Below are 11785 nucleotides of genomic sequence, written 5' to 3' on the forward strand. Positions count from 1 at the left end.
TCTTATATTTTTCAATCTAGTCGCCTCTTATTCTTCTAAACTCCAGCTGATACAAACCTGGTCAAATTTAAGTTAATTGCCTGTTTAAAAGGCCTAATTACCTTCCCGCCACATGTAAACGTGAGGTCCTCCCGCCGTGCTGGACACCTTGCGGAATATCCAGTAACGATGTGAAGTTATCATACTCCCATCCTGATATTCCGACCCCTCCCACCTCCCAGCCCACCTCCAATGGGCCGGAAAAATTCAGCCCAATATCTTGCTCCCCGACCCACACCTCAAGATGAAGTCTTAATGGGAGCTCAATCACTGTAAACAAATGAGACTGAATGTAATGATAGCTGGTGCATGAAGTTCAGCCCAGTCACACCTCCAGTATTGTATCCATTCACCATGAACTCCATGGGTAATAACACAATTAACATTTATTACCTAATAATTTACATCTAATTCAAAAAAATATATATTTACAAAAGGAAACGTGAAAGATGATTGATGAGGCTGTTGAGCTGAGTGGATCATCAACGTGAGATCCTTAAACAGCAGAGTTTCTCTATCCATGTTCTCCTGCGGGAAGTTTTCTGTGTAAGGACAGCTGATAAGAAAGCCGCATTTCCTCGGAGACGTGGCCCCATCTCCTGGAAGGACATGCAGCATTTTATATATGAGTCAATCCTCCTGGGAAAATCTTTGATCAACTGTGAGGAAAAGATGTTTAAAAATCCCTCATACTTCAGGCTGCCTTCCCAGGAAAACTCCTGAATTATTGCAGAAACCTTCTGCGAGTCCATGAAAGGGGCGATTGAGCACAATGTGGAGAAACAGGCCCTGCAGACATCCTCACTCTCTTCATCGAGGTGCAGTAACAAACTGACCAGGTTGAGGTGGATCTCTTCCTTAAAGGAAGCCCTCAAAGGTTCATATCCACATTTGGCCAAAGACCCAAAGACGGTAAATGCAGCAGCACGAACCTGGGCAGATTTCCCTTCAAAGAAACGGCGGATTCCTTTTGCAATGGCAGTACAGAATGGTCCGACAACGTTGACACCGAGCTGGTCCAAGAGCTTAGAGAGGGTTGATGTCACTTCAATCATGAACACCTCCTCGTGGTATTCCTCACTCTGCAGTATGGTAGTCATTGTTGTCAACAGGTCTGCAGAGTGTCTCTCCATCACACCAATTGGAATATTGCCCAGTCCTCTAGCACACAGCACCCTGATAGCCAGACTAGAATGAAATAGGCACCTGATCAAATGATTCACCAGGATGTTAGTAAGATCCATGTTGGAGATGAATGAACATTTTGAAAGTTCAGTGAAGAAGGCAGCCACAGTGACTCCCTGACCCTCCTGTGTAGTTGACAGGAAAGGTGCAAGATCCATCACAATCTCCAACAACTGGTGCTGACTGAATAAGCCCATGGCTTCAGCGAGCAGAGCAATCCCCTTGTTGTAGGTGTTCGGCTCCTGCATGAGATCCCAGCCTCCCTTCTCCTGGATGAAATTTACAATCGGTTCATTCTGCGCTCGATTCAACATGGTCTTCAGGGTCTCCACAGAAGACAGGTATTGGTCTTGGCTTTCGCACGATGGTGTCTGCAGTTGGTTTTCTGTCTGCCTTAATTCACAGATACAGGGACTCAGATGAACTAAGAGAGCAGAGAACAAGCCAGAATATAAGGTGTTTACAGCCTCTGCAGACTCCGGCTGGGAGACGATCTCATACACAGCAGTTAGAACAGCCAGGGGATCAGGGCTGTCATCCTCTGCCACTGAATGGCTCCTTTCCTTCAATGGCACGGATGTGTTCATCTCTTGGATGAGTTGTTTTAAGGTGGGAATAGTCAGCTGAGTTTTCTTTGCTATTAATCTCCAGATGGACTTGGTGCCCTCGTCCACAGGTCCAGGGAACCGGAGGAGACAACGCACAACGGCTGGCAGCTGCTGGGACGTGAGGAGGGTGAAGGTGTCGACAACTATGAATCTCACTTGCTCTTGGGTGATTGTCTGCATTTGCTGGTGCAGCGCCTCGAGGGTCTCTGAGAGATGATCTTGCAGCTCAGGGCCACGTCTCTCGACAATGTTTCTCATGATAACAGCAGCTATGTTGGAACAGATGGGGTGATGGTCAACAAGGCCTTGGAAAAGTGTAAGGAGCAGGTTTCCCAGCTGGTCCTGGGGCAAGTGTTTGGAAATGAGCTGTGCCAGCTCGCTGCATCCTTGAAAGAGGACAGAGCTGTCCGTGCTCGCCAATCGTTGGCCGATAGTTTTCAGAATTTCCCCCTGCTCATTTTGCTCTTCTCCACTCAAACCTTGGTAACAGGCCTGGAACTTCAGTAGAATGTGTAAACTGTCCATGGCCCCCTGCCGCACGGCAAGAACGGGATCAGCACATCGTGGCAGCAGACGACCAACTACAGACCCCGAGACAATCGGTGCTATTATATTTCCAGTGTTGAGTGCCTGCAAATAACATTTCAGCAGCTCCAAGGTCGTGTCTACTGTTGTCTCCCTTTCACAATCCCTTGGTGATATTTTCCATTTCTTTACAGGATTGTCCACAGTCTGGTGACTCTCAGCATTGAGCTCCTGCCAGTAGAAAGCCAGCAGTTTCAAGGTGGTGTCTACTGCTCTCTCCCTTTCACAATCACTTGGTGATGTTACCCAGTGATCTACAAGCTTGTACACGGACTGGAAACCCTGAGGGGACAGGTTCTGAAGTAAAACCTGTTTCAGGAGCCTGAGTAGAGCAGCCATACTTTCACTGTGAAGTGTCTCTCCCCCTTCTGGATTCACAGGTGTACCATCCTGGTCCTGGCTGGAGACCACAGGAACCAAAGTGAAAATACTCCTCAAGCAAATGTCGAGTAACTGACAGTTTTCAGCTTCAGTTAATCTTGGGTTGACTTGGAGTAGATGCAGGCAAGCATTCATTGCTGAGAGTTGAATAGGGATTTGTAGCAATCCTGTTGGCTCTGCCCCAATCAGTTGTTGCATGTATTTCAGTAACTCCCTTTTCCTGCTGAAATTCAGGGGCACTGTCTGGCTACTGGACTGCATTGCTCTGGCCATCAGAGTCACTGATTTTATCAGGCTCAGTCTCAGTGTCAAGTCCTGGGATTCTTCTTTTAGCCGCTGTCCAAGTTGGCAGAGTTGGTCTCTTAGAAATGGAAAAATGTGGTCCTCGATTCGGGGTAAAACAAGGTCTGGTGGGGCATTGAGTGCCAGATACCCAAAGCAGAGAACCATTGTGCTTTGAGCATTGTCCACCCGAAGATCAGACTCTTCGTTTTGAATATGAAGGAAACTTCTGGTCTTCTGCAACAGGTTTAAATGACTGTAATCCACTAGGCTGCTGAAAGTGGTTTCAAAGTGAGTGATAGAACAGAAACCAATTCCAACAGCCACACCCTCTCTCTCAAATGTTTCCTCGTGCTGAGCACTCTGCAGCATTTGTTGTATCTCCTTCTTCATGTCTGTGCTCTTTGTGTGCTGCAGCACCATCCCAAGACATTTGAATAGAAAGCCCTTCTGCTGTGGATAACTATGGGAGATTGTGATCTGTTGGTTTATGTCATCTCTCAACTGGCAGGTCCATCGCTCGTCATCAATTGCTTCCAGAGATTCAGACAAGAAGAGGATCAATTTCTCCTCCCATTCTTGCTGGGGCAAGCTTTTCTCTGAACTCTGCATCAAATCCTGAACGAGCAATGGAATCTTCTCTTCCCATACCTTCACTGTTGCTGGGTGGATACTGCAACTCATGACCTGAAGTAACCTCAGTACAGCAGAACCACGGCCTTCCCCCTCATCGGGAAAACAAGCTATAAGTAGAAGCCGAGTCAGCAGTGCCTGAGGTCTGGGCAGATTTCCTTTCTCTTTATAAATTAGGAAATAATTCTCATCTCCAGATTGCAGCTTCTTCTTTGCTAGTTGTATTAAGCAGTGAGAGAGAATTTTTAGCCCTTTGCTGTATTGAGTCAAGGTCATGAATTGCAGCAGGAAGGGCCAGAGTATATCTTCCATACTCTCCAGAGCTGTCAGGGTAAACAACATGGTTTCACACTGTGCACTCAAATCCTCATGGGTAACCAGATCAACATCATTGTCCAATGGGATTCGGTTCCTGGAGTCTGTGGAGAGAACATGCTGCTCGATGATAAACTGCACCATTGTTCTTCCTCCCTCTAGATCGAGGAACCCTTCATAGGCCATGGCACCGATTGTCTCCACAATCAGCTTCTTTATGTTGTTGCTGTTGGTGTTGTTGTCTCGAAGTGCTGATTTCAAACCAGCCACAATCTGGACCTTCCTGCTCTCCAACTGTGAAGGAACAACCCTGATAAGGTGCTTGAGGACAGTTAGTGTTCCCTGTCTATTTTGTGGATTGTTGGTCTCCAGCTGGGGGAGAAGAAATTCCATGAGTGAGTTGACATGATCCTGGGCTAGAACGGTGAAGCAGCCAAGGATCTGATTGTGATTCTCTGCAACAAGCCACTTATCACAATCCACTGGAACACAAAGCTCTTCATGCAAGTTACTAAGTAGAGCCTCCATCTGTGTTCTCAAACTTTGACTTCGAATACTGATGGCAGTAACTATGATATGGGACAGGCTACGGGTGATTGCAAGGTGTTCAGACTGAATTCGATACAGAGCCAAGATTCCAGGAATTAATCTTGGCAGTTCGATCTCTAGGCTGTCTTTGGGCATCAAAGCTGTGGTGTAGCCCAGAGCCTCCACTATTACGATATTTATTGGAGACTCCTCCTTCTCAAGCCACTTATTGAAGAGCAGGTCAAAGGCAGTGTTCATTTCATTGGCGAAGGATTCTATTGTCACCGTTGGCTGTGGCTGTGTCTCTACATTATCCTCATACAGCAGGATGTTCTTGCTAAAAGCCCCCAGTGCTGCGGCAGACACTGATTTATTGTAATCAGATGTTACTTCCATCATTACAGGAATCATGATCTCTAGAATGGACTTCATGAAAGGGACCATCCCGTGGACATGGACTATTGACAGCCTTATCAATGCTTTTACCATATACACATGGGATGGATACCCTTTCTTCATATCCTCCAGTGTAACAGCCAGCACTTCATCTAAATACCTTAATCCAATGGTCACCATGAGGTTACATGCAGCTTCCCTGCTTTGCTGATGTGCCTCGATTAATGTTGTCATTCGCATGGAAGCTGAAGTGATGAGAGACTCGGCCACGGATGGTGTAATGAGGCTGAGATTGTCTTTGACAATCATCTCCATGGTATTGAGAATGATAGTCATCTGGTCATCCGGGAGTGAGACACGTTGCCGGAGGTAGTAACGGCAAGTGAGGAGGATATATTCTGGCCACTGCTGGCCCAGTCTATATATGGTATGTGATATCTCCTGTCGAATGAGATCATCATCATCGATCAGTCTCTTTAAGAGAGCCATTAAGAAGGAGCTAATTTTACTACTTGCTGTTGGGAACATTTTTGTGATCACAGTATATTCTTCACTTTGTAATCTCACTATAAAAAGAGGATAAAGACAGAAGAAAATGTCATTTCATCCATTAACTTCAGCTCTAGAAAATCAGCTCAACAGCCCAGCTACCGCCTCTATGGTGAACTCCTCAAATGTCATGAACTCATCCCCTTACCTGGTGAATCATTCCAAATATAGATCACCCTTTGAGGAAGAATATTTCCACCACCCTCTCAACCATTTTCACTATCTTTTCTGTAGATGTTATAAGCTGGTTTATTTAGTTCCCTGTCCTGACCGTCTTGCAGCCATGTCTTTCCTGAACACTTTGTAGTTAGGAATATTAAGTTCCCAATCCTCACATTCTTTGAGCCAGGGCCATTACATCATAATCCGATGTGGAGTCTTGTGCCAGCATCTCTGCAAGTTTATTTACCAAACACAGTGCATTTAAATACATGTACTTCAAATAATCTTAGACTGTTTTACATTTGCCCCTGTCTTCAGTAGATGGCACGACTGGAATATGGGGTTGATGTGTGAGATTGGAGATGATGTGTGATGGGGAATGTGTTGTGTTTCTGAGAGTACGGGAGTGATGTGTGAGATTGGAGATGATGTGTGATGGGGAATGTGTTGTGTCTGAGAGTACAGGAGTGATGTGTGAGATTGGAGATGATGTGTGATGGTGAATGTGGTGTGTCTGAGAGTACAGGAGTGATGTGTGAGATTAGAGATGATGTGTGATGTGGAATGTGTTGTGTCTGAGAGTACAGGAGTGATGTGTGAGATTGGAGATGATGTGTGATGTGGAATGTGGTGTGTCTGAGAGTACAGGAGTGATGTGTGAGATTGGAGATGATGTGTGATGGGGAATGTGGTGTGTCTGAGAGTACAGGAGTGATGTGTGAGATTGGAGATGATGTGTGATGTGGAATATGGTGTGTCTGAGAGTACAGGAGTGATGTGTGAGATTGGAGGTGATGTGTGATGGGGAATGTGGTGTATCAGAGTACAGGAGTGATGTGTGAGATTAGAGATGATGTGTGATGGGGAATGTGGTGTATCTGAGAGTACAGGAGTGATGTGTGAGATTGGAGATGATGTGTGATGGGGAATGTGGTGTGTCTGAGAGTACAGGAGTGATGTGTGAGATTGGAGATGATGTGTGATGGGGAATGTGGTGTATCTGAGAGTACAGGAGTGATGTGTGAGATTGGAGGTGATGTGTGATGGGGAATGTGGTGTGTCTGAGAGTACAAGAGTGATGTGTGAGATTGGAGATGATGTGTGATGGGGAATGTGGTGTATCTGAGAGTACAGGAGTGATGTGTGAGATTGGAGGTGATGTGTGATGGGGAATGTGGTGTGTCTGAGAGTACAAGAGTGATGTGTGAGATTGGAGATGATGTGTGATGGGGAATGTGTTGTGTCTGAGAGTACGGGAGTGATGTGTGAGATTGGAGATGATGTGTGATGGGGAATGTAGTGTATCTGAGAGTACAGGAGTGATGTGTGAGATTGGAGATGATGTGTGATGTGGAATGTGGTGTGTCTGAGAGTACGGGAGTGATGTGTGAGATTGGAGATGATGTGTGATGGGGAATGTAGTGTATCTGAGAGTACGGGAGTGATGTGTGAGATTGGAGATGATGTGTGATGGGGAATGTGTTGTGTCTGAGAGGACAGGAGTGATGTGTGAGATTGGAGGTGATGTGTGATGGGGGAATGTGGTGTGTCTGAGAGTACAGGAGTGATGTGTGAGATTGGAGATGATGTGTGATGGGGAATGTGTTGTGTTTGAGAGTACAGGAGTGATGTGTGAGATTGGAGATGATGTGTGATGGGGAATGTGGTGTGTCTGAGAGTACAAGAGTGATGTGTGAGATTGGAGATGATGTGTGATGGGGAATGTGTTGTGTCTGAGAGTACAGGAGTGATGTGTGAGATTGGAGATGATGTGTGATGGGGAATGTGTTGTGTCTGAGAGTACAGGAGTGATGTGTGAGATTGGAGATGATGTGTGATGGGGAATGTGTTGTGTCTGAGAGTACAGGAGTGATGTGTGAGATTGGAGATGATGTGTGATGGGGAATGTGATCTGTCTGAGAGTACAGGAGTGACGTGTGAGATTGGAGATGATGTGTGATGGGGAATGTGGTGTGTCTGAGAGTACAGGAGTGATGTGTGAGATTGGAGATGATGTGTGATGGGGAATGTGGTGTGTCTGAGAGTACAGGAGTGGTGTGTGAGATTGGAGATGATGTGTGATGGGGAATGTGGTCTGTCTGAGAGTACAGGAGTGACGTGTGAGATTGGAGATGATGTGTGATGGGGAATGTGGTGTGTCTGAGAGTACAGGAGTGATGTGTGAGATTGGAGATGATGTGTGATGGGGAATGTGGTGTCTCTGAGAGTACAGGAGTGACGTGTGAGATTGGAGATGATGTGTGATGGGGAATGTGGTGTGTCTGAGAGTACAGGAGTGATGTGTGAGATTGGAGATGATGTGTGATGGGGAATTTGGTGTGTCTGAGAGTACGGGAGCCTGGTGCCTCCCTAATTGAACCTTTCCCTCTCATAAATGCTCTTGTTTCCTCGTCCCAATTCCACCCTAAATTCAATGGATATTTCTTTAATTGAAACTCCTTACACATGAACCTTCCATTATTGTAGCCACATCCCTCTACAAGTCCATTCTGAGTTTATCCAATTTCTTATAATGCCTTCTGATGCTTGGAGATTAGAGTGCTGATTCTCTCCCTGGTTTCTAATGACAGGAAGTAGGGTGATGTTTAATACTGGGTCAATGACCCATTTACGACAGTCTTGGATTACCAAGGGCTGCCACTAGGCCTGGACCTTGGACTGCAAGCGTTTCCATGGAAACGAAACAGAAAGGAGGCATTCCTGGCTCTTCAGCCCCAATTCCCTGTCCTTGTTTTATTTGCTGAAACCTTTCCAGTTCAATCTGAAGCTAAATCTCACTCAAACAATTTCAATTCTTGGGGTAATTCTCAAACAGGAATTTCTTTGTTGGTTTACTCACAGCCTGAAGTCACCCTTTTCTCCCTCGATGACTTTGCCCTGATCTTGTAAAGAATGATCTGTCTAGTTCTATTCTGATGAAATTAAGCAGTGAAATCTGGAAACAAAAATTTTCGATCTCCACAGATTTGGATCAATTTGGAAACAGAATTCTACAAACAAATTGTTTCGATTTGCACAAATCCTGATGAACTTTAAAACTGAGTTGTATTAGGAAACGATCTGGATCTTCACAGATGCTGAAGACTTTGGTAAGCTTTAAACAAACTTTCTCCTTACTTCTCGAGAGCTTTTCAGCATCTGCACGTCAGCTCCTGGTGACAGCCACTTCCCTCTGGGTTGCCATGGTTTTCACTGTGACATCATGTGACATAACCTCCTCCATTATAATGTGGAGGGATGATGCAGGTCCTGGCTTGAGAGCCCATATAAGGACTGCAGCTGTCTGAGTCTGGGTGAGGTTACGCACAGACCTGAGATAGACTGGGGGGAATTTTAATCTAAGCCGCTTGTCGGGAACCTGATGGGATCTGGTGTAATGCTGGTTTCACATTCCACCCAATCTCACTCTCCATTGAAGTCATCACTGGGAACATAAATACCAGTATCGAGCTGATGGGCCAAATGGCCTGTTTCTGTACAATACCTTCTGTGTAATTTGATTGAACTCCTCAAGTAATTCTATTTAAATATTGATTCATTTTCTCACAACCTAGACTCTGGAGTGGTTCATTTTGTGAAACTAATGAAGTGGAGGAGGGAATGGTGAACTGTCAGCACAAAGCTGACTAAAGAGGCATGAAGCTGATTACCCACAGTCAGCATGGTCAACTTATTACAAGAATGGACATTAGATCCTGATATTGTTTTGCATTTGTGACAGTAGTTGGTGTAATGAGGAATGTGAGAAAGTTGGCTGCAGATGAAATTCAAAAGGATTCACCTCCTTCATGGCAGGTGATCTTATACAGGGAGAAGGGATAATTTTCAGGAAATAGTTTCTCTCTTTCTACCTTTCAAATCCTTCACTTATTTAAACACCTCAAATAGATCACACCTTAATCTTTAATACTCAAGGGAAACAGTGTAAACATGGCTTTTCATGATTCTGTGTGCAATGATTTGACACCGGAATAAATAGGTGACATTTAGTATCATTGTCTAATAATATGTAGGAGTCCCAACCCAAACCCTTCACCTCGGCCACCACAAGGCGAGGCCCCTGATGTTCGGCCCCTGAGGTTAGGCCTTGGTTTGAAGAGTCTGAGTACTTCAGCACAAAGCTGCCAGTGTTTGACAGTGAATGTATTTTGTGATAATTGCTTTGTTCCTGTTAAGCACTAAGGAGGCCTGCATATTGTGCTGGGGTTTGATTTTGAACATCAGACATCAGTTACATTAGCACAACTGCTGCCTATTGTGAAGGCCTGAGATTGACAGTGCTTGATGGGGTCGACCATAACACACCTTTGGAAAGGCAGAAAGTTTCATTTCAGAGCCAGTTTTGTACCAGTGGGCAGTTTGTGAAACAGCAATGACAGATCTGTAATAAGATCCCAACAGCAATCAGCTGTGGCTCAGAAAGCTGTGGGTTCAAGTCACACTCCTGAAACCTGAGCACATCATCTGACCGACACTTCATTGGAGTGCTGCAGTGTCAGTGGTGCATATTTTGAATGAGATATTAAATCAAGGTTATCTCAAGTGGAGATATGGTACCAGGGGTGAAAGACTTCAATTAGTGGAGAGATTAGAGAAACTGGGGTTGTTTCCCTCAGAACAGAGAAGGTTAAGGGGAGATTTGATGTAGGTGTTGAAAATCTTCAAGGGTTTTGACAGAGTAAATATGGAGAAACTATTTCCAGTGACAGAGGCTCAATGACCAGAAGGCACAGATTTAAGGGAATTAGCAAAGGCCCCAGGGGGGACATGTGGAAACATGTTTTTGACCTAGCCAATTGTTGTGATCTAAAAGGGTGATGGAAGCAGATTCAAAAATAAATTTCAAAAGGGAATTGGATAAATACCAGAAGCGGAAAATGTTGCAGGGCTGTGGGGAAAGAGCAGAGGAGTGGGATTAATCATAGACCCCTTTCAAAGAGCTGGTATATGTATGATGGGGTAAAGACTCTGCTTCTGTATTGTAACCAGGGCCTGGTGCCTCCCAAAATGGATCCCGCACCTCAAAAAAGCTCTTTGTTTCCTCGTCACACTCTCCACCCTGAATTCCAATGAATATTTCTTTAGCTGAAGCCCATTATATACGAACCTTCCACTACTGTACTCATGTACAACCCTGTATACATTCTTCCAACAATGTCTGATGATACACGGAGATTAAAGAGCTGATTCTCCCTGGCTGCTAATGACAGTAAGGTGGAGACATTTAACACTGGGTCAATGACCCATTTCCATCCCTCCAGGATTACCTAGGGCTTCCCCTGGGCCTGGACCTCAGGCTGCAAACATATTTGCTGTGACTATTCCTGTTCAATATGAATGGAAATCTCACTGTTAAACCATTTCAATTCTTGGCGTATTTCTCAAACAGGAATTCCTTCTTTCATTTACTCACAGCCTGAAGTCACCCTTTGTCTCCCTCGATGACTTTGTCCTGATGATATGAAGAATTATCTGTCCAGTTCTAATTTGACAAATTTAATAACTGAATTCTGTAAACAGTTTTCGATCCCCACAGATTTGATTCAGTTTACAAATGGAATTCTTTAAACAAATTGTTTCGATTTCCACAGATCCTGATCAATTTAAAAACTGAGTTGTATTAAGAAACGATTTGGATCTCCACAGATGCTGAAGACTTTGGTAAGCTTTAAACAAACTTTCTCCTTACTTGTCGAGAGCTTTTCAGCATCTGCACGTCAGCTCCTGGTGACAGCCACTTCCCCCTGGGTTGCCATGGTTTTCACTGTGATGTCATGTGACATAACCACCTCCATTATAATGTGGAGGGATGATGCAGGTCCTGGCTTGAGAGCCCATATAAGGACTGCAGCTGTCTGAGTCTGGGTGGGGTTAAGCACAGACCTGAGATAGACTGGGGGCAACTTTAATCTAAGCTGCTTGTCAGGAAACTGACGGGATCTGGTGTAATGCTGGTTTCACACCCCCCCAATCTCACTCTCCATTGAAGTCATCATCTGGAGCATAAACACCAGAATAGAGCCGATGGGCCAAATGGCCTGTTTCTGTATAATACCTTCCAGGTCATTCTATTTAAATGTTGATTCATTTTCTCACAACCT

The 11785-nt window shown here is 44.9% G+C and overlaps 1 protein-coding gene across 1 annotated transcript; it reads right to left on the reverse strand.

The window, feature by feature from the left end:
- Positions 1–521: 521 nt before the first annotated feature.
- On the reverse strand, positions 522–10164 carry LOC137374144 (maestro heat-like repeat-containing protein family member 1). Its single transcript, XM_068039923.1, has 3 exons — positions 10033–10164; positions 8524–8596; positions 522–5518 (listed from the first exon to the last, which is right to left on the reverse strand). Exons 1-3 carry the CDS (start codon positions 10162–10164, stop codon positions 522–524), a joined length of 5202 nt encoding a protein of 1733 aa, XP_067896024.1.
- Positions 10165–11785: the final 1621 nt, after the last annotated feature.

This window comes from Heterodontus francisci, chromosome 10 (genome assembly GCF_036365525.1).
Source record: "Heterodontus francisci isolate sHetFra1 chromosome 10, sHetFra1.hap1, whole genome shotgun sequence".
Lineage (NCBI taxonomy): Eukaryota > Metazoa > Chordata > Chondrichthyes > Heterodontiformes > Heterodontidae > Heterodontus > Heterodontus francisci.